This window comes from Schistocerca gregaria, chromosome 1 (assembly GCF_023897955.1).
Source record: "Schistocerca gregaria isolate iqSchGreg1 chromosome 1, iqSchGreg1.2, whole genome shotgun sequence".
NCBI classification, from domain to species: Eukaryota; Metazoa; Arthropoda; class Insecta; order Orthoptera; family Acrididae; genus Schistocerca; species Schistocerca gregaria.
In genome coordinates this window covers 934,642,903-934,667,330 of record NC_064920.1, presented here as the reverse complement: position 1 = coordinate 934,667,330, position 24,428 = coordinate 934,642,903, and the positions used below count along the sequence as shown (strand labels likewise).

The following is a 24,428-nucleotide window of genomic DNA, read 5'->3' as shown; positions in this document are numbered from 1 at the left end:
AGCAACAGTATCTGCTTAACGGCTGTTCAGCTAACGTTGCTACGTATGGGCCTCAGCAGTAGGCGCCCTGTTTACGCACCCATGCTATTTCCACGCCAGGACACCTCACTTTTTAAGCAATTGAACCTAGTGCATTTCCCTCATAGGTGGGTGTTCATCAGAGACAGGGGTATCATCTGCTGTGCCTCAGGATAGAGTGATAGGTCCTCTCCTGTTCTCTACATACATAAAGGACCTAACGGATAGCGTGAGCAGTGATCCGTGACTATTTACTGAAGACGCAGTGGAGTAATAGGAAGTTTGTCTTTGAGTAACTGTAAGAGGATACTCAATGACTAGGACAGAATAAATATTTTGTGTGATCAATGACAATTTTCTGCAAATGGAAAAAAATGTAAGTTAATACAGGTGAGTGGAAAAACAATCCTATAATGTTCGGACACAGTATAGGTGGTGTGCTTCTTGACACAGTCACGTCGGTTAAATATATAGGAGTAACTTTGCAAACCTATATGAAATGCTAAGATAACGTAAGGTCGATTAACGCGAAAGGCGGGCGGTCGACTTCGGTTTATTGAAGAAATTCTAGGAAATTCTAGCTACTCAACACTGCTATGTAAATCGTAAAAACCTGATACATAAAGTAGTAAAACGTATCAAATATTTGGTGGAAGTGAATGAATGTGCAAGAGCATGCCGCCACAGGTCACCAAGTCGTGAACAGAAAGTCTGACGGTACACTGCATCAGGTCAGCGTTACTATAGCAACAGATGAGGCCGGCCCCACAACACGAGTCAGTTGAAGGAACGGGAAAAGGCGTTGTCTATTAATCACCGAGCAGTTACGGTGCACTGTGGTGGTATTCTTCACTAGCCCGCATCTCGTGATCGTGCAGTAGCGTTCTCGCTTCCCACGCCCGGGTTCCCATGTTCGATTCCCGGCGGGGTCAGGGATTTTCTCAGCCTCGTGATGGCTGGGTGTTGTGTGCTGTCCATAGGTTAGTTAGGTTTAAGTAGTTCTAAGTTCTAGAGGACTGATGACCATAGATGTTAAGTCCCATAGTGCTCAGAGCCATTTGAACCATTTTTATTCTTCACTACAATATGGGCCGGAGACTACATCCGAATGACATGATATGGAAATCCACCGCCGGGAAACTGAAGGAAGCGCTAAGTGTTACAAGTGTTGTCCAGGAGTTTGGTACTGCTTTCAGCGTTGTTTCACGTGCATGGGGAGCGTTCCGAACCACATGTGTTACTGCCCGAAAGAGAGGAGTTGGTCGACCTAGGTGAGCTACAGCAGCTGATGACGCCTAAATCGTGGAACAGTCACGAAGAGACTCACGTCAGGGGGTGCAGTTGAAACCACATTTGACAGGACTGCGACAGACGTTATTACACACTCCTCAGTGGCATGCCGACGGCACTGGTGTGGTCCTTTACTCCAACGACCAGTACCTTGAGTTTCGTTGACACCTGTACATCGGCAGGACCATTTGGAATCATGCCATGAAAGCAGAGACTGGACCAAAGAGGAGTGGGGTAGCGTCCTGTCCTCGGATGAAATCAGGTTCAGTCTGAATAGTGATTCTTCACGCACCCTCTTTAGATACAACTGGCACAGCCAGTTGCGTTCGTAGTTTGTGTGGAGTGGTCTGTTGCCTGACCAATCTCGGTAACGGATCTGAAGTGAATGCCATACAGCGCTTCCTTCAACATACGGCTCAAGTTAAGGGACTTCAGTCTGGAGAGTGTGGCGGGTAAAGCTTTTCCAGCCCCATCGATCGAACAAATCAGTCACAGATGCTGTCTCACACCACAACACTCCCTGGAATTAAGCGGTCGAGACTTCGGCATAATTCCTAAATTGAAAGAAGCACCTCATGGTATTCGTTTCAGAGCTGCCGGGCAACAGACGGCTCCGCACGAACAGTAAACAGAACTAAGGGCGTTCAACGACTACCACGATGCTGGGAACGGGCTACTGATTATTTAGTAGGGCATTAAACTGATAACATGTACATATTTTGAATAAGTTGGAAATAATCAATTGCCCCAACTGAAGTTCACACCTTCGTATGGTCCACCTTCCACATTGCTACTGTATGTTACTTGGCAGTGATACATTATGTGAAAGCTACTTTGATCCCTACGTTTTGCACACCATTGTATAAAGGAGACAATGTATAGGACACTAGTGCGACAGATACTTGAGTACTGCTCAAATGCTTTGGGTCCACACCAGATAGGATTAAAAGAATACATCTTGTTACTAATTCGGAGGTGTGCTGGTGCATTTCTTAGTTTAGATCAACACACAAGTATAAGGGCAATTCTCTGTGAACTCAAAAGGGAATACCTGGGGGTAAGACGACGTTCTTATTGCGAAACACTATTGAGTAAATTTAGAGAATCGGCATTTGCGGCTGACTAAAGAACGGTTCTGTTTCCGCCCACATGTATTTTTGTCAAGGTCACGAAGAGAAGATAAGAGAAATTAGGTCTCATACGGAATTATCTAGAAGCCGTTTTTACCTCGACCCCATTGCGAGTGAAAGAGGAAAGTGGATGACTTGTATTGGTAGAGTGTACCCCCCTTTGAACCGAATAGAGGGTTGCGGTCTGTGTATGTAGATATAGATATAGTTGTATTGTGGATAAAATTCTTATTCAACATCGTAAAGGCAGATGAATGTTCAATATACTCCTATTATGTGGCAGCATTCAGTTGTTTGGGTGTCCCAAGATGAACTGAATCCAACAAGTCTTGTTCTGCAGCGAAACGCTTCCAAGAAAATGATAGATTATTTATTCGGCTACACTACATATGCCGCGACCACTGCTTTAGAGGATCAAAGAACCGGTAATCTAGAGTAGTACACAACAATTCGTATGCTACTAGTCATCGAGTAAATAAGGTTAAAAAGCCGTAAAGTATCTCCTCGTTCTTCGGCAAGACAATTTCAGCTGGTCGGACAGTTTACTACATTTTTTGACAGCGAAACATATCTAACAAATATATCATTGCCCATATTCAACTGCCTAATCGCTTGAAGAATTCATTTTTGCTCTTGTGAGAAGCAAAAAGGAATCCTCAACGATTTTATCATCTCATGTTGTTATTGAATCCTTTCAAATAGTGTTTTTGTACTACGAATATCAAAGAGGAAAAAAGGTTTCCCAAAATTTGCTATAGTCCACGCTAAAGTGAATAAATTATAAAAGCTAATATTTTAAGGAACAATGATACGATTTGTAGTTTTAAAATGTTTTTGTAATATCTTAAAAGGCGACCCATACATCGTAAGCTTAGATAGGCAGACGAAATTGTTAATAAGCAACAGAAACAATCTGGGATCGTTCGTGACTGAAGCAAAACGCTCTACAGCTGACAGTCTTCACGTTTAAGTTAACTCTCGTTTTGTTTCCTGTTGTACTATACTGCCACATTTTTCGTGCGTATCTAAAACATCTACCTAGAGCTTTGTGTGTACGTAAACGTTATTTTCAGGCTAATTTATTTAGTTATGAATCTAAATTAGAAGGCTGGAAGATATGCAGCACGAACTTAAGACACCTTTGCCATGATTGGCTGTTAACGCATTCCTAGTGACCAAAAATAAGCAGTTTTTGATGCCTTACTAGTACCTTTGGCCATCCAGACACGAAGGTGTAAGCGGCCACATGATGCACTTTCCACTACGTGTATGTTGGCATGCGTACTGCATCTCGCTGGTGGTGTACACTTGCTGGCGGTTGAGTAGCGCCCCAGTGTTCTCTAATGCTTCATCGTCTCCCCTCCCCTCCCGATGTGAACGCCCCACCCCGACCCAAACAGATGCCTATCACTAAATTGGCAATTTCCAAACGAATGGCCAGACCAATGACGCCTGCAAATTCTCCGTGAAATCAGTTGTGTACTATAAAAGCAATAAATTCCAGAATGCCGTTTATAGCTCCATTTACGAGCCGTTATCTCCTTCTGCGAAGGCGTCTTCAGTTAATTATTCTCGTAGGCGCTTCTTGGACGAGACGTTACTTCGGGTACGTCAATACCTCAGTAACGAATGATATTTATGTGTACACCACCACTGAACCACGGTTAATGTGAGAACAGTTTCATTCTCAGATTAAAACACATGCTCACTTTTAGCAAGTAAAACAATTAAATAAATTGTCTGCCAGCAGTACTGCACGTTTTGTAGAGAATAGACGTTTTCTCTTTCACGAGGAAAAAAACTATTTTAATATCCATTACTGGAAAACTATTTTCTGTAAGCAATAAGAAATGCAGTTTCACAAGTATGGTAACACTTTTGTCTTTATCATTTTCACATCCCTACAGCAAACAAAGCTAACAGTGGCATATTGTTAGTTACTTCAAGCTTAACGAACATCCAAGATAGCATGTGAAATCCCGGATGTATGGAGTTAGCTACGCAGGCATAACAAGATTCAGTTTCGAACATTCTTATCAACATTTATGTTACGCAAATGTCAGGAATAATCCTCATATTTGTCTCCGAAGTACAGTCTGAGAACGACGATAGAGCGAATCCTGAAACCCGTACAGTCGTGAAGCTCGCTATGTTTCATTCATTTCCTTTTTTAGAAATCTGTTATAACATTGGGAGACTCTCATTTCTTGTACTGCTACGACGTATTCCACGTTTAATATCCTGTAGTAATCAATATAGTCTTTCGGTGTTGGAGGGCCGACCATGCAAATGATAAAGAAACCTCCCCCACCCGCATTTGCCACAAGTAATTTAGTGAGTCGTCTAAAAACAGAAATAAAAAGGAAGAGATGAGTATTTGAACACCATTCGTGCAGCATAAAGCTCCAGCGTCTTAATCACTGTACCACCCAGACCACTTCTTGTAACCGAGATGGATATCAAGGAATAGTCCATATTTTTTCTGAAATATCGTACACGTTCGTACCTGAATCTAAGGAACAGCCTCGGAAACTGTACCACTGCGGTCAGCGATATTTTACGGTAATCCGCTTTGCGGCTACACTGACACGTTAACCCGTAATCCTTCCACGAACGCGTTGTACTTAGAGCAAAAAGTGTGTGTTGATGAATAACTTGAAGTAAATCATAGATTATTTTTTAAAATAAGACTGATTATTATAAGTTCACGTGTAACGGATGAAAGTGTACATTTCATTGCAAATTCCATTTAAAAAATGAACTATATTTTCACAAAACATAAAGTTATTTCAAATCTGCGATTTAAAATATTACCTAAATTGTCTTAAAATAATAGTAATGAGATTGGAGAGAAGACATAATTGCAGTGTGGCACATGTCTCGAAAATCATCATTTATCGGACACCACCATGTAAACAACTCTGAACTTACTATCTGTGAAAATATTGTAATAGCTAAGTCGCCATTGTGGTGTCAAACGATCAGTGTATGCTGCGGCACTAGCACAACATGTTGTATGTTTTAATTCAGAATGGCCTCAGGAGTAATTCGGCCTGCAGTTCTTATCAGATCGTGTTCATGTCTGTCTCTAACACAAGTGCTTAACGTTTATGCTGTCCATATCATCTACACCTAATTCTATACATATATGGCTGCTCTGTAATTCACGCTTAGGTTTCTTGCTGAGGTTTCATCAAAACACCTTTAGACTACCTGCATACCGTTCCTCTCTCAGATAACAGGCTGCGAATACGAACAGTTAAATCTTTCTGTGCGAGCTCTGATATCTCTTAGTTTTCTTTGTTTATGACAATCCTCATTTCTCCATGTGTAGGTGGATGTCAAAAAAATATTTCCGCATTGGGACGAAAAAATTTATGATTCATATTTCGTGAAAATATCACCCCACAACCAAAACCGCATTTCTTTCAATGATTGGTATCATAGCTGGCATATCATGTTCTTGACATGCTCTACAATATTTATCTATGTCCTCTTAAATCATGCCAGGTAAGAAATCCTACAGAAGCGGAGGGACAAGTGCACTGTACGCAGCCTCTTTCGTACAATTGTTGCATCTTCTAAGTGTTCTGCCAATAAAATAAAGTGTTTTGTTCGACTTCCTCACAACATTATCTGTGTGATCGTGTAGCTTTTTCAGTATCAACCGAAATAAAAACCCTTTCACCGATGCCTCAGTGAAAACTCAGTCATTACTTCTATTTGAAGATTGCCGCAGGCGTGCTATTAACAGTCTGCGGAGGTGAACCCATGTAGCTACATTTGAGTGAAAAGAAAAGTAGAAAACATAAAAGAATTTTGCTTTTTGTGTTATCTGCATAAGCCATTTTTCGGGTAACTAATTCGTTCAATTTCGGACGCGTGGTGGCGCGACGAGTAGGTGGAACAGCGGCGCGTGTACTGCGGCGAACAAATTTGCCCAAGTAATTACTTTTCGTATGTCGTGTAATGAAGTGACAGGTGCAGCTCGCAGCCTGTTGTTAGCGATGCAAACGAATTCCTTTGTTATCCCCCCAGGCAGAATAATGGCCCACGTTTCACTTACTGCTGCGGTGCGCGTGGACTGCAAAGTGCGACCAGCCGGCTCCACGTGCGCACACCGGGCACATTTAGCTGCGCTCACTAAATGCAAACGGAACTTTGAGGATCCTCTGAATACATTAAGGGACACTTCTAACAGGGCATCAGTCGTTGGAGAGAATGTCTCTTAATGCCGTCTATTTCATGTTCTCATTACACAACTGATATCTCTCGTGACGTAAGTTGTAACCTATTTAACAGTGGTATGTCGCGATACTTAGGTTTAACTGCGTTATGAGAGACTTCCAGGAAGTTCGTAAATCGAACAGCTTACTACCGAACGTCGAAGAGTTAAATTGTCAGAAATTGGATTATTTGCTTTTGGATTCACTGGCGTGGAATCAGTTTCTTTAATGTCTCATTCCACTGTTTACACCCGTTTTACGGAGTGCTCGGTCTTCCCTGATTTCGCAAATTTATTTAAATTGTTGGACTGCTGCCCTTTCTATATACAAATTCGGCAGGTAAGCCGAGGATGAGTCATCATCCAGCCATCTGTCTGTGAATCGGGTAAAATTCTTCCGTGTGTTAACATATTTTAGATGTTTGAGCATCGCGTTGTCTGGGGTGGAGATTGGAAACCTATCCAGAATTTGTTTAAACGAGCGCGATAAACCGCCTAAAAACCCCACTTAAGCTGGCCGACGCTTGGCGCCAAAGGCTTTTAACCTGTCCAGTGGCACCTCGTGTAAATTTTTATGCATGTTCTGCAATGTGGTGGCCTGTTACCTTATGCTTACATGGTTACTAATCGCAACTAAACTGACTACACAAACTTCACGTATATAAACTGAACTGTTTAAATATATTTAAACTTTTTAATTAACCGTTTAACATTTCAAAGAATAAAATAAAACGAAAAAATAAAATCTTTCTTTGCAGCACGAATAGAATCTGAGCCGATCATTTGCCTGCTGGAGCACTTAACTGCTGGTCTTCTGTGACGATGTATATCCTGCCGCTCATACATTCCTCATACGCTACACGTAACTCTACAGACAGCTTTTTGCCTTTCCCTACTGCCCACTCAGCCGAAATATTCTAGGAACTTGAAAGAAAATCTATCTGCTTCTGCCCACGTGGTTTCAGCCAAATCACTAAGCATAATCCTATGCACTTACGTTTTTAGTTTTGCATTTGTAGTAGATCTACCTAACTCCCCCAATCTCACTTCCTCCTGCGTTGCGTCGCGTCGCGGCATGGTTTCCATGTACGAATTCTTTTTTCTTTGCTTTCGATGTCATCTGCGTGTCGCAATCAGGAAGTTAACGACAATATGGGTTTAGTTGGGTTGTTTGTCAGCCTTTATAGCGGAGATGAGAGGAACAAAATCTTTTTGCTACGTAGTTGTTCGGTCACAACATGTTATTACCTTTCATGGAATGCAGTATTAATCTGCTGAGGTAGCAAGTTATTACGGTTAGCCAATTCGTTTAATGTTCTATCAAGACATTTGGTTTGAGTAGTGTCATACCAAATACCTCTTAATAGAATCATACGCTTTAAATAGACACTACGAAGGGCCTTTTTGAAAGACTTTCACTGCCACTCAGTCTACTAACTACTGGCGCCGCCCGGGGGGGCCAAGCGGTTCTAGGCGTTACAGTCTGGAACCGCGTGACCGCTACGGTCGCAGGTTCGAATCCTGTTTCGGGCATGGATGTGTGTGATGTCCTTAGGTTAGTTAGGTTTAAGTAGTTCTAAGTTCTAGGGGACCGATGACCTCCGATGTTATGTCCCATAGTGCTCAGACCCATTTGAACCATTTAACTACTGGCTGCTTGCACTCTGAAATAATTTACTATCAACCAAGAGCCACTGGCCCTATACTACAACAAAGAAGTACCAATCAATAATGTCTTCCTGAAATTCAATGAAATTTCTCTTAGTTATTTGAGACTGAGACAGGCAACCTGCCTTTATTCAGTGCTATTCCAATGAATACTGAAAATTGCTACGTAGCTTGCAGTTGCCGTGTGTCTACCAGAGTTTATATATATGTGTCTTCTCGTAGGTAAAGTGTCTTGGTCGATCAGGTGCTGCTGAGTAGTGTCACTGCACTCGAAACTTTTCTTGTGCTGAGAACCTTTTTTGTGCTGAAATGCTGCCATCTTTCTCCTTGCTGTTTGGACTTCCTGGGTGACAGGTAAATGGGTAATTTACTCTTTAGTTGAACATAAGAATGGCTGTGGGCCCGGAGAGATCCTTGAGCCCTACTGGGGTGGGAGTTGCGGCAATGTTAGGTGTCAGTTGATTTCATTTGACTTCATTTAATCTTTCATTTTGTTACTTCAGTGATGGCTCGAGGTACCCGGGTCCAAGGCCAGTGTGTGGGGAAACTGGCCCTGTGTAGTGCACGTGTCTTTTACAAGGCCGCAGTGCGTCCATTTTGTCCAAAGACTTGGGTGTGAGGCGAATAATAAGTTCGTGGGTACTCATGATTTCGAGTTCCAGGTCTAAGTCAAGGACTCTGGTTCACATGGATGCCCCAAAGATGAGCCAAGGATATCGAGTTTGTAAAACCTGTGGGAGATTGATGTTGTATGCATCCCCCCCCCCCCTTCCCGTGGACCATCCATACAACGTGGGCGGATCATATGTGTGCGAAGGGGAAAGAGTTTATGGATCAATCTTATGGTTTTCGTTCTCTTCTCGGTCTGGTAGAGTTTGAAAATGACCTTGCTGTCGTAATGCACTGTAATACTTGACGTGATTTGTTCAGGTGATTTCTGATCCACTCAACGCTAGCCTCTCCCGGAAGTCAGGTCTGTGACGCGTAAATACACTCATAAAAAAAAAAGAAATGCATCACCTCCTTTCCGAGAGTACCTGAATCTGTACAGAAAATTGGAATAGAGATCTATATAAACACTATTTCCATCCTTTTTATTGCTCATGAAAACCACTCATAGTATGTTGAACAACCGTACAGCGAGACCTTCAGAGGTGGTGGTCCAGATTGCTGTACACACCGGTACCTTAACACCCAGTAGCACGTCCTCTTGCATTAATGCATGCCTGTATTCGTCGTGGCATACTACATCAAGGCACGGTTGGTCCAGATTTTCCCACTCTTCAATGGCGATTTAGCGTAGATCCTTCAGAGTTGCCGGTGGATCATATCGTCCATAAACAGCCGTTTTGAATCCATCTCAGGCATGGTTGATAGGGTTCATGTCTGGCCACTCAAATGGAGCAATGTCGATATCCTGAAGGAAGTCATTCACGAGATGTGCATAATGGAGGCGCGAATTATCGTCCTTGAAGACGAATGGCTCGCCAATATGCTGCCGATATGGTTGCACTATCGGCCGGAGGATAGCATTCACGTATTGTACAGCCATTACGTCGCCTTCCATGACCACCAGCGGCGTACGTCGGCCTCATATAAAGCCACCCCAAAACAGCGGGTAACCTCCACCTTGATGCACTCGCTGGACAGTGTTTCTAAGGCATTGAGCCTCACCAGGTAGCCTCCAAACACGTCTCCGACGATTGTCGTATTGAAGGCATATGCGACACTCATCGGTGAAGAGAACGGGTAGATTTCCTGGTGGAATGACTGGAACTGATCGGCTGTCGGACCCCCTCCGTCTAATAGTGGCTGCTCTTGCATGGTTGTTTACATCTTTGGGCTGGTTTACTGATATCGCTGAACAGTCAAAGGGTCTGTGTCTGTGATACAATATCCATAGTCAACGTCTATCTTCAGGAGTTCAGAGAACTGGGGTGATGCAAAACTTTGTTTCATGTGTGTATTATAACCCTTTTGGAGTTGTACTGAATGAGTTGGTTACCCGCCCACTTGGCCGAGAGGTTGAGATTTTGCTGCATTCGTGATGAAGGTGGTAGCTCGTGACTACTGGTGGGCAGGACTGTATTGTTGGTGAATTGCGCATTGGTAGATCACTGACATAGATTATAAACAATGTGCAGGACAACACTGAGCCTTGTGGAATTTCTTGCTGCAAATCCTTGATGGTAGACAGCTGCCTCACAATGGTGACAAACAATTTATGGTCTGTAAGAAAACAGGAAATATCTGACTAGGTAGTCCGGGACAATGCGAAGGTTCAGTATATTGAGGAGACGTTTCCCCTTCCAGATTTTAATATACGTCTTGTCCACGTCCAGGAACACTGTTGCTGTATAGATGGCACAGTTTGGGTTGTAGGCGATGTTTTCTGCGATCCGCAGCAGTTGGTACTCAGCAGAGAGGGAATGTTGGAAGGCAAATTGGTCTGGTCGTATGACGTCTTGGGTGGTGAGAAGCAGTTTCTGTAGCTGCAGAGTGTGTGGTACATGAGAGCCTGATTGGTTCGTGATTTCCTGATTTACTTTAGTCTTTGCCCTGTTTGTGGATTGGTAGGACCATGGCAGGATGGAAAGTAGTGCAGGTGCAGACAGCCGCTGAAAATCCAAGCAATGAGGACCAGTAGCTTTCGTGGTAACTGCTTCAGATGGGAGTTTGTTATGCCATCAGGTCCCAGTGCTGAGTGAGTGCCCAGGTGTCAGAGTATTTTTTTAATATTTGCTGCAAGCATTGTTAACGGAATGCCATTCTGAAGGTGATCCCACTAAAGTTTCCACAGCCGTCGCTGTACCCTGTCTTCAGCGTTGTCTGTACTACCGCGTTATCTTCTAGGATATCGACAGCGTTTTCGCGTTTATACGCCTCGGTGAAGATTTCTACCGTGCCCAGTGTGTCATAGACAAGGCCGACAGGGTCCTTCAGTGTGTTCATCAATGGACAAGGCTATTCATCATGAGACTGAATCATGAAGTGGACCATCCTGCCCTCCCAAACTTCGCTTCGACGCCCGACGACACAATGTTGTAATTCGCGGGTGAGGCTTTTCATGTCCTGTCCGTCAGTCTTTCGGGTTTCAATGTCGCTGCCAGCGTTTCTGTCTATGTTCTTCCAGGTCTTCAGGTCATTAAAGAAGGAAGATAACTCCTTTTGATCTGATGGTGTTTTGTCAGTACGTCCTACGGAGTTTGCCAGTGAGAGTGGATATCAAAAATGGTTCAAATGGCTCTGAGCACTATGGGACATAACATCGGAGGTCATCAGTCCCCTAGAACTTAGAACTACTTAAACCTAACTAACCTAAGGACATCACACACATACATGCCTGAGACAGGATTCGAACCTGTGACCGTAGCCATCGCGCGGTTCCAGACTGAAGCGCCTAGAACCGCTCGGCCACACCAGAGTGGATATCAGTGCATCGACGTTGGCAGTGGTAAATATGCCCTCCGTTGATCGAACGATGTTGTTGAGCTATGTGCAGTTGGTATTGATGGTCCAGGATGGCCGCACATTATCCATAGCGTCCACAATGACACCGAGCACTGTACTGTGGTCTGAAGTTAGAGGTGAATGTCCAGACACAGGTTTTCCATCATAGCGATTTCCAAGACATTCGGTCAATGGTTGGGGTTGTTAGGGACATGAGTTGGCTCATCAAGACGTCCTTCCCTTGCGTACTGCTCGTTTCCGTGGGGGTTCGTCCACCTAGAGTTCCACGCAAAGGGCTTCACATTGAGGTCGCCCCCCAGAAGTATTTTGTCGAAGCCATCAAATAGAACAGTAAAATAGTTCTCTACGAACGTCCTATTAGGCCTGAGGGAGGCTACAGTGAGTGTTATAATGGCGATCGCCGAGTCGTCAAGTGTTGCTAGTTGAGGCTAGGCGATTGGAGTTTGGGTTATGATTCTTTGTATATAGATGACAATGCCCCATCACAGCCATTGTCTCTATTGGTGTGAAAGCGCACCATATTCCAAAGCCTGAATGGCTGTACTGCTCGGTGATGTGTTTCTAGGACAAGGATGTTTACATGGTGATGGAGCAAAAAGTCTTCGAGTTCAAGCCTCTTGGTTTGAAGAAGATTGGCGTCGTCTATAGAAAGAATCAGGTCTGCAGTCTGTGAACGTCTGTGGGCCATTGCTTGGGGTGAAGAGCTCCATGGCTCCCTCAAAGAGGGTATGTTTTTCATCGATACTGTTGGTGCTGCACAGAATTTCTGCAATGTCTTCTTTAGAATCGTCAGGATGTTCCGCTGCTGTAAGGTCGTCAGGAAGCCTGTGATGTTGGACATTATGTATGCAAAGTAGTCGTCTGCTGTTAGGCACTGTCAGGTCGTCGTCCTCTCGTTTGTGTGTTGTTTCGAAAGCCACACATCGAGACTGACAGTTTTGATGGACGAAAGGGGAAGTCTGTTATGTCGTTCACTGATGGTGGCACTGGTACTGCTACTTGGGCTGCTTGTTGAGTCCTTTCTCTCGCTATTTGATACTGTACCATGTACGAGCGTAATGGTTGCTGAAATGTACTGCACCCTCACCATATGGCCAGGTGTTCCCCATTACAGTTTGACCAGATAGGCTTCCGGTTTGCAAACTTGTAGCCGTTGTTTGGCTGATGGCGGCCTCCAAATTATACAAATCTCCCCAGGAGGGTGCATAAATTAACGACGTGAAAATATCACTGGCGCCACTTGCATTAAGGAGGCCTCTCTTTTGGATAGAAGATTTCAACTGGAATTCTCCAGCATGTAGCATGGGTCATAGAAGAAGACACTGGTCAGTCTGGCTGGCAAGCTGATGCGGTCTTCTGATCCAGGTTCTGGAAATTATGTACTGATGCTTGCGAGAAGCCAAGTTTGTGTAGTTCAGTTTATATCATCTGAACTGCCATTTCGGCTGGTAAATATTGGTGGACAACATTCAACGTTTTCTCTGTAGGGAGATAGTGAGTTTGAAAAGTAATTTTCACCTCCCAGGAGAAGTTTAGTGCTGTCTGTTGGTCTGTCAACATCTTGAAATCATATTTTATCGAGTCCCTTTATGTATGGCCTTGATGCTCCAGTAACTTGTTTCTTCAGTTCCGCGTTAAGCAAAAGGTATTTTCCCGTGTACTAAATCATTGTTGGTCGATTCTCACCAGTCCGGTAGTTGGTGCTTGGGAGATACCAGGTTGGCCTGCTTGGCTAGTGTCGTTTGTAGCTGGTTGAATAGTGTCGTCCCGTTGATCGCAGCGTCAGTGATTTGGTTGTCTTGGAGGGCCGTCCGTTGATGGGTAGGTATGGAAAGTAGCGCACGCTAAACAGAAGGTCCTGCCCGTAGGGTTTCATTTGATGAGTGACCTCGATAGTTGCCTTGGGGGGGGGGGGGGGGGGCAAGGTGGGTGCCACAGCTCTCCGTAATTTCCTGTCCTTGTTGTTCCTCCGTGTGCCGTGTCCGAAGCCGAAGTTGTAATCGGCTGTCACATGCAATAGCCTAGGTCGTCGTAATCGGATGTTCACCTACTGTAGCCTTGAGTCGTCGCAACTGGGGCAGCCGCTGGGACCGAAGGCAGGGGAAGCAGCACCGAACGGTGATCAGCCGACCCCTGCACGGTCGAGGCTGTTAAGCCTGCTGTAAGTATAGTTTAATCTGCCTCTCTCTGTCCTTCCATTCCCTTCTACAGTGATTCTGGATGCTTACGTCCCTGTGCAATGTTTGTAGGTAATATTCCGTTACAAGTTTTCTTTGACGTGTGATCGCCTTTATTTTTTAAATCCATTCCAAACTGTATCCAAGGTTCTTTCATTACCCGTGTTGGAAAGTCCCTATCATTCACTCGACCTCTACCTTTGGCACTGATGGCGAGGTATCATGCGACTGCTTGCAGGGGTGTTTGACCACTCTCGAAAAAGAGCGTCCAGCTGCTTTCAGGGGCATTATCTGCCCCCATATTTCCTTTATCTTCCCTCTGTTACACGGTACACACGTGGGCCGTCTTGCATACTACTAAAACCGGCTCACTTCTTACGTTATAATTTTCTGATCCGACATTTAATTAAAATCGAACATTTTCTATGTTCAGTACACCGCCGAAGGTCGACTGCAAATGGCTTTTTATCACATGATCTACAGTAAAAACTTTCATTTTAAATTTGCTCCTATACTTACAATATTTTTTGCCACGGGTGCTTCATGGTGTGGGTTCCTGTAGTCATGTCCTCGTTCATGAACCACGGGCAAACGTATGAGTGGCCAAGTAAGTGGTCCCGACAGTCGAGATACCAGTTACTTTGGATTAAGGCAGGGCATCTCGGGCATATTCTGATTCGTGGTCACCTTTGTGCTTATGCAAGACTGATTATTTTGTGTTCACATATCTTAATCTCACCCAGCCAGTCTATTGTTTTCAACATATGATCCATAAATAATATGGACAACAGTGGAGACAGGTTGCAGCCTTGTCTTACCTCTGAAACTACTCTGAACCATGAACTCAATTTACCGTCAACTCTAACTGCTGCCTGACTATCCTTCTAGAGACCATTAATTGCTTGCAAAAGTTTGCCTCCTATTCCATAATCTCGTAGAACAGACAATAACTTCCTCCTGGGAACCCGGTCATAAGCCTTTTCTAGATCTATAAAGCATAGATACAGTTCCCTGTTCCACTCATAACACTTCTCCATTATTTGCCGTAAAGTAAAGATCTGGTCCTGACAACCTCTAAGAGGCCTAAACCCACACTGGTTTTCATCCAATTGGTCCTCAACTAATACTCGCACTTTCCTTTCAACAATACCTGAGAAGATTTTACCCACAACGCTGATTAAAGAGATTCCTCTGTAGTTGTTACAATCTTTTCTGTTTCCATGTTTAAAGATTGGTGTGGTTACTGCTTTTGTCCAGTCTGATGGAACCTGTCCCGACCCCCAGGCCATTTCAATTATCCTGTGTAGCCATTTAAGACCTAACGTTCCAATGTATTTGGTGAGTTCCGACTTAATTTCATCCATCTCAGCTGCTTTATTGCACTGCAGTTTATTGACCATTTTCTCCACTTCCTCAAATGTGATCCTATTTCCATCATCATTGCTATCCCCTTCTGCCTCGAAATCTGAAACATTGCTGATCGTATTTTCACCTACATTGAGCAACTCTTCAAAATATTCCCTCCATCTACCCAAGGCATCCACAGGATTCACCAGCAGTTTTCCTGACCTGTCCAAAATACTTGTCATTTCCTTCTTACCTTCCTTTCGAACACTGCTAATTACGCTCCAGAATGATTTTCCAGCAGCTTGACCCATGGTCTCCTTCCTGTTTCCAAAGTCTTCCCAAGATTTCTTCTTGGATGCTGCAATTATCTGTTTGGCTTTGTTTCTTTCTTCAACATAACTTTCTCTGTCTACCTGAGTTGTAGTGTGTAGCCATATTTGATACGCCTCCTTTTTCTTTTTACAGGCTGCCTTGACTGTGTGATTCCACCAAGCTGTTTGCTTCATCCTACTTTTACACACTACTGTGTCCCTGTACCTTGTCCATTCCTTTTCCAATGACTGTAACTGACTACATTCAACTAACTGGTACCTTTCTGAGATTGCTGTTATGTACTTGTGCCTTATTTCATTATCCTGAAGTTTCTCCACTCTTATCCTCCTACATATGGACCTGACCTCCAGCACTTTCGGCCTCACAATCCCAATTTTACTGCTGATTAAATAATGATCAGTGTCATCGAAGAATCCCCTGAATACACGTGTGTCCCTCACAGCCTTCCTGAATTCCTGATCTGTTGTTATATAGTCAATGACAGATCTGGTTCCCCTGTCTTCCCAAGTATACCGGTGAATGTTCTTATGTTTAAAAAAAGGAGTTTGTGATTACTAAGCCCATACTGGCACAGAAATACAAGAGTTGTTTCCCGTTCCTGTTGGCCTCCATATCATCTCCAAATTTACCCACAACCTTTTCATACCCTTCTGTTCGATTTCCAATCCTGGCATTAAAATCACCCATTAGCAGAACACTGTCCTTGTCCTTTACTCTAACAACTACATCACTGAGTGCCTCATAAAAACTATCCGTCTTATCTTGATCTGTCCCTTCACAATGCGAATATACTGACACAATCCTAACTGTCTTGCTAGACACTGTCAAATCTATCCACATCAGTCGTTCGTTTACATACCTTACTGCAATACGCTGGGTTCCATTTCTTTCCTGATGTAAAGACCTACACCCCGTTGTGCTATTCCTGCTTTGACTCCTGACAGGTAGACCTTGTATTCTCCCACTTCCTCTTCTTTCTCACCCCTTACCCGAATGTCACTAACAGCTAAACGTCCAGCCCCATCTTACTTGCAGCCTCTGCCAGCTCTACCTTCTTCCCAGGGTAGCCCACATTGATATTAATAGCTCCCCATCTCATTACCATTTGTTTGCCAAGTCGTGTCTTAGGAGTCCCTGGTTTGTCAGTTAGAGGTAGCACTCCGTCACCTCCAAAGGTCCGATGCATTTTGCTCTGATTGTTGCCAGCATCGGGGAAGCAGGTTGCTAGCCTTACTTATACCGAGTCCGATTGAGTTTTACCCCTAACGGTTGAGGGACTAACCGGTGGATTTGGTAGTCTTTGCGGTATAAGCACAAAGGTGACCACGAATCAGAATATGGCCGAGATGCCCATCCTTATTCCAAAGTAACAGGTACCCCGACTGTCAGGACCACTTACTTGGCCACACATACGTTGCCCGTGGTTCATGAACTAGGACATGACTACAGGAACCCACACCATGAAGCACCCGTGGCAAAAATTTTGTAAGTATAGGAGCAAATTTAATATGAAAGTTTTTACTGTAGATCATGTGATAAAAAAGCCATTTCCAGTCGACCTTCGGCGGTGTACTGACCGTAGAAAATGTTCGATTTTCATTAAATGTCAGATCAGAAAATTATAACGTAAGAAGTGAGCCGGATTTAGTAGTATGCAAGACGGCCCACGTGTGTACCATGTAACAGAGGGAAGAGAAACGAAATATGGGGGCAGGTAATGCCTCTGAAAGCAGCTGGACGCTCTTTTTCGAGACTGGTCAAACACCCTTGCAAGCAGTCGCATGATACCTCGCCATCAGTGCCAAAGGTCGAGGTCGAATGAATGATAGGGACTTTCCAACACGGGTAATGAAAGAACCCTGGGTACAGTTTGGATATGCGGATGACTTAGTTGTGATGGCAGATTCGATTGAAAGTTTGCAAACTAATATTTAAGAGCTATATCAGAAATGTAAGGACTATGGTATGAAGATTAGCACCTCCAAACCGAAAGTAATGTCAGTGGGAAAGAAATATAAACGGATTGGTTGCCAAATAGGAGGAACAAAGTTAGAACAGGTGGACATTTTCAAGTACTTAGGATGCATATTCTCACAGGATGGCAACATAGTGAAAGAACTGGAAGCGAGGTGTAGCAAAGCTAATGCAGTGAGTGCTCAACTACGATCTACTCACTTCTGCAAGAAGGAAGTCAGTACCAAGACTAAGTTATCTTTCGACCAACTTTGTTGTATGGGAGTGAAAGCTGGGTGGATTCAGGTTAGCTTATCAACAAGGTTGAGGTTACCGATATGAAAGTAGCTAGGATGATTGCAGGTACTAGCAGATGGGAACAATGGCAGGAGGGTGTCCACAATGAGGAAATCAAAGAAAAACTGAATGAACTCTATAGATGTAGCAGTCAGGGCAAACAGGCTTAGATGGTGGGGTCATGTTACACGTATGGGAGAAGCAAGGTTACCCAAGAGACTCATGGGTTCAGCAGTAGAGGGTAGGAGGAGTCGGGGCAGACCAAGGAGAAGGTACCTGGATTCGGTTAAGAATGATTTTGAAGTAATAGGTTTAACATCAGAAGAGGCACCAATGTTAGCACTGAATAGGGGATCATGGAGGAATTTTATAAGGGGGCTATGCTCCAGACTGAACGCTGAAAGGCATAATCAGTTTTAAATGATGATGATGATGACTTGACCTACAAGAGTAGTAATGATAAGTAAATTGAATTTATTAATTTTGTATTTGTAAACTGAACTGTTTAAATATATTTAAACTGATGATTAATAGTTTAACGTTGCAAGGAGTAGAATAAAATGGAAAAAGCGGTTGGTAAGAGCGGGAATCGACTCGATTTGCCGAATTCCCTGTCCACACTCTAGACCACTCACCCACAGCGCGATGAAGGCAATTGCTCCTCAAAAACGCCTTATAGTTTATGCTTTACACACACTTTCAAAGAAAAATATTGACCTGGTGCTGTGAGCAACATACTACTCATAGTGTTGGAAGGATGACATGTTAGAGCACGTGCAGTAGCAAGTAGGCAGATGTGTCTTTTATCTGAGTTGACTGTAGCGCGGCTCACCACCATTTCAGCATTTGACACTGGTTCCTAATTGTCGCGGAGGAGCGCTACAAAACATGTTTTCGTCTGTTTTATTTGCATACCAGTATGCTTCTGAAGGGGTATGGTGTAATTATAGTGTGACTGCCGACTCGCATTCGAAGACAAATGGTTTTATTTTAGTGTAATTCCGTCTACCATTCAAAGAGAAATGGCATAATTTGAGTGCGGTATGTACAGTGTGCTATTGCGCATTAGCGCATGATAACTGGCCAACACTGATCCTGCCACGTGGTTTTGATTTGGTTCTGGTTCCCTTCCATGTCTCATAAGCTGGCGGGCAATGTATTAATGTGTACGAGCAGGTAGATGGGTTTCACTGCTGAAGGATGTTCTTCACATATCGGGAAGGAGTAAGTCCAGTCGTCTACATTAAATCGAAAAGCAACTAAATTCATAACTTTTGTGTTGACTGGGCTGCATTCTAAGCTGTTCCAAAAGCGTGTTCTATCAACATTATAGAGCTTCTTAGTCACTATATAACGGTTACTTAATTTGGTAGTTTGTTTGTTGCTGCGAGTTAACGTAATTTATCCATATTCAATCACAGTAGGCTGTAGTTGTTCTTTTTGTGGTCTTCAGTCCTGAGACTGGTTTGATGCAGCTCTCCATGCTACTCTATCCTGTGCAAGCTTCTTCATCTCCCAGTACCTACTGCAACCTACATCCTTCTGAATCTGCTTAGTGTATACATCTCTTGGTCTCCCTCTACCATTTTTACCCTCCACGCTGCCCTCCAATAACAAATTGGTGATTCATTGATGCCTCAGAACATGTCCTACCAACCGATCCCTTCTTCTGGTCACGTTATGCCACAAACGTCTCTTCTCCCCAATCCTATTCAATACTTCATCATTAGTTATGTGATCTACCCACCTAATCTTCATAACATGGCTACACTCCATACAAATACTTTCAGAAATGACTTCCTGACGCTTAAATCTATACTCAATGTTAACAAATTTCTGTTCTTCAGAAACGCTTTCCTTGTCATTGTCAGTCTACATTTTATATCCTCTCTACTTCGACCATCATCAGTTATTTTGCTCCCCAAATAGCAAAACTCATTCACTACTTTAAGTGCCTCATTTCCTAATCTAATTATTTCAGCATCACCAGACTTCATTCGACTACATTCCATTATCCTCGTTTTGCTTTTGCTGATGTTCATCTTATATCCTCCTTTCAAGACACTGTGCATTGTGTTCAATTGCTCTTCCAAGTCCTTTGCTGTCTCTGACAGAATTACAATGTCATCGGCGAACCTCAAAGTTTTTATTTCTTCTCCATGGATTTTAATACCGACTCCGAATTTTTCTTTTGTTTCTTTCACTGCTTGCTCAATATACAGATTGAATATCATCAGGGATAGACTACAACCCTGTCTCACTCCCTTCCCAACCACTGCTTCCCTTTCATGCCCCTCGACTCTTATAACTGCCATCTGGTTTCTGTACAAATTTTAAATAGCCTATCGCTCCCTGTATTTTACCCCTGCCACCTTTAGAATTTGAAAGAGGGTATTCCAGTCAACATTGTCAAAAGCTTTCTCTAAGTCTACAAATGCTAGAAACGTAGGTTTGCCTTTCCTTAGTCTTTCTTCTAAGATAAGTCGTAGGGTCAGTATTGCCTCACGCGTTCTAGTGTTTCTACGGAATCCAAACTGATCTTCCCCGAGGTCGTCTTCTACTAGTTTTTCCATTCGTGTGTAAAAAATTAGTGTTAGTATTTTGCAGCTGTGGCTTATTAAACTGATTGTTCGGTAATTTTCACATCTGTCAACTCCTGCTTTCTTTGGGATTGGAATTATTATATTCTTCTTGAAGTATGAGGGGCTCTTCTTTGCAAATAAGAGCAACAGACCATGAGGATTTAGGACACATGGTTACCTGCAATTAGGTGTAGCTCTCTGCATTTGCCGGACGGCGTGTGTATTTACACACATATGAACCAAAACCTAATGACCACCTGTTTAATTTTGAATCCCTCCGTCGAAGGTTCCAGTCCTCCCTCGGGCATGGGTATGTGTGTGTCGTCCTTAGCTTAAGCTAGTTTAAGTTAGCTTAAGTAGTGCGTAAGCTTAGGGACCGATGACCTCAGCAGTTTGGTCCCATAAGACCTTACCACAGTAAAAAAAAAAAAAAAAAAAAAAATTGAACTCAATAAACCAGCAATTTTGTCCGTCCTACATCTGCCAAATCCATGGTAGGTTCTCTGAGGTATGTGGACCAGATTTCTAAGCACATGTCACGCAATTCTCGTATATTGCGGCCCTGTGTAAGTTGGTAGCTACCCCGAAGAGAATCGCTGCAAAGACGGTCGAAATGTCACTGGTTTAGCTGTTTCATTGTTTTATAATAACACGGCTTTATAGCCAGAAAGATGTTTTCTAATACTGCCCTGTGGTTTGTGAGCGCATAGATGACACTCTATGGCGCTGGAGATGAACTACAAAAAAATGGTTCAAATGGCTCCAAGCACTCTGGGACGTAATATATGAGGTCATCAGTCCCCTACATGTAGAACTGCTTAAACCTAACTAACCTGAGGACATCACACACATTCAATCCCAAGGCAGGATTCGAACCTGCGACCGTAGCAGCAGCGCGGTTCCAGACTGAAGCGCCTAGAACTGCTCGGTCACATCAGCCGACGATGAGGTACATTGGGTACAAATCGGGTGACTTCGGTGACCAACACATTAGCGTGAGCTCACTCTTATGCTCCTCAAGCAACTGTGTACGGTTGTGGCCTTGAGAAATGGGCAGTTACCCTGTTGGAAAAAACCATTACTTTAAAGGAAAAGATTGAACATGAAGGCCATAGGGGAAGAAAGCACGCTCGAGGTGATGAATGTGGTCTACAGCAACGTCCATGTGGCCCACTGCACTAATGGTGCCTTAGATTACTAGCACACATCTCATGGAAGATCAGGTGAATGTCCTCCATAGCACAATACAGCCCCACCAGCCTGCGTGCGTCATGCAGACCAGCCAGACGCAGCCAGAAGCCAGAGTCATCCAATCAGGTGACACATTTCATTAATCCATTGTCGAATCTCGATGAGCCAGTGTACACTGCAATCGTATTGGAGATGCGATAGCGTCCACATGGGAGAACATATGGGTCGCTTTCTACAGAGCCTCATTTTCTAAAATATGAATTGGTTTGTGACCTCCTAAACACTTGCCCCTACTTCAGCGTTGTATTCTGTCTTGTATACATTAAACAGTTGGCTGGTCATGTCTGTCCTACGAATTATTATCTCCCAAATTTATTCGTGACAGCGTCTCCTGAGCAAAAATTTTCTTAATTATGCTGTATAATCGTATGTAACTACACTATAAAAATGTGTTGTGACATGTCAATCTGATAAATATTTTTTGCTGCATTGCTAAAACTCTCGTACAGTAGTGGCAACCGCTTGTGGCTACTAACAGGTACATCAACAAATCGAGTTCCTTGGTCTCTATGCCACTGGGTTCTACGATCCTCTCCGAAACTTGAGACCCCATGGAAACATGGCTGATCATGTAAACAGCGACACAGACACGCAAGTGACAAGAGATCGAGAAATTTTCACGAAACTGCCAGGAATACAACAGTATTTACATTGTTATTACTGTTGTTACATTCTTATTATGAAGAATCAATACTGAGCATTAAAACAGCACTACCTACATTTCATATGTCTCAGTAACTATCCAAACGTCGATAGCATAGACTCACCTGAACATCCTTCCTGAAAAAGTTGTTGGTGAAGATATGAACGGCGCTGAAGTTGCGGACCTGGTCGAACTCGAAAAGGAGCTCCACGAAACCATTCGGGTAGGAGTCGTTGGTCCAGCCCACCCAGCCGTTACCTGTGTAGGAGATGAGTTTATATTATAAAACTGTGAAGGGAGGGACAGATTTCAACACCTCGCCAAAGACACTATTTTCTTACAGTTGCAGCACTTATGTTTAGTTTTACGATAAAAATCTTAAATTATAATTAAGCCTATGATCAGTAATCTGAGTCTTTAACTTTTCTTTAGCCATTATTTACCATATATTCGGCGGAATGTCCAAAACTTGGTTCACTTAAATAGATGCGATTCGTATGAAAATATCTATACGTTGTGCGGAAGACTGTATCCAGATTCAAGGCCGGAGGCGGCAGAGAGACTCATACTAAGCCATAGAAAATTGAAGTTCATTGGATGACAGGTGTTATAGTTATGTCCCAATTACGTACAGGTAAATTATATTGTAATGCTGTTTTATAATTTCTAGCCAAGCTTGTTTCGTGATTCTGTATGTTGCCTACTTTGAAGCATATTTACAGCAACACTTAAAAAAATTATTTGACTAGGCTTACTGATACAACTAGTACTAACATAATTATAGTTGACAACATAATACAACGTTCTCCACGATTCCCGTTACAGGCTCCAGGGGGCTGTTTTAATAATGAACCCATGTTCGGGAAATCAGCGTTTGGAAAAAAGTAACTTTGAAGACTGGATTATTTTCAGATCTCGCACTTTTTAAAGAAGACTAGCGTGCCAGAAAGATGTAATTTTTTTCAATTAATAATGATTATTTTCAATGAAAGCACGTGTACTAACGAATTTCCAAATCTGTTCCATAATGTATTCTTCAATGTTTTACTAATCACCAGTTATCTGATTGTAAAAACGTACTTAACTTCACAAAAATGTCATCAATTAAAAAATATTTCGACACTTTTATTGTTATTATGGTATTATTTAAACTCTTTGCTATAACAAGTACGATTTGCACACTTCTTAAGAACCAATATGACACTTCGTTTATTCCTTTTCACTATTTGTAAAATCGGATATTAAATATGTAAATTAAATTGATCGAAGTATTATGGTATATTCTAGAAAATGCAATTTACTATAAATACCAGCGCATAGCGCCAAAGACGCTGAACCTTAATCTCAAGGTCTCAGTCGTACCTTTCTTTGTTAGGCGTTTGTTTTGTTATTGGAAAAAATGTGGTGTGAACTGGAAGAGGTAAGGAATGCTGTTCTTAATATGTTTCGTATCTCAGTAATTGCTGAAAATGAAAAATTTCTAGTTTTCTCGTTCGCTATTAAAACAACGGGCGGGCCTCAAGAATCACACTGAAGACAACGACTGCCGAAACGGAACCAAATATGAAGGATCCTTTATTTTCTATAGTGAACTGGTACTCTTCACCGTATCCACAAAGGCACAAAATCTTAGTTGCTACACTACTTAAGTACATGAGCGCCAATAGTTTAACTTATTTTATCTAAACAGCAGGTAAGGGTCCCATTTCAAGCGGGAGATATGAAAATGATCCGATCTTCAAATTATTTTAGATCCAAACAGTGCAAATCCGGGCACGAGTTTAATATGAAAACTTTATCCACTAATTCCCTCCCCCCCCCCCCCCCCCCAACGACCTCTAAAAGCCTGTAATTGTGGTACAGCCAATATAGTTAACACACATTTCCTTGTATCATTCAGCAGCTCACTTGCCTTTTTAAAAATTAGTTGAACGTGTCTCATTTTTGTAGCGGAATTTAAGCAGTATTGATTACTAAGTTTTTGTATAAGGAATGAAAGATTTAAAACTAAGTAGTAAGTAAGTGAGTGTTAGCTAAGATCAA

The 24,428-nt window shown here is 42.9% G+C and overlaps 1 protein-coding gene across 1 annotated transcript in view; it reads right to left on the bottom strand.

Annotated features, from left to right (window-relative positions):
• LOC126275296 (discoidin domain-containing receptor tyrosine kinase B-like) overlaps positions 1 to 24,428 on the bottom strand; it is a 438,705-nt gene that overhangs the window by 99,685 nt on the left and 314,592 nt on the right. Inside the window, exon 7 of the mRNA XM_049977184.1 lies at positions 22,510 to 22,643. Coding sequence (XP_049833141.1) covers positions 22,510 to 22,643 — 134 coding nt within the window. The remainder of the gene's footprint in view (positions 1 to 22,509; positions 22,644 to 24,428) is intronic.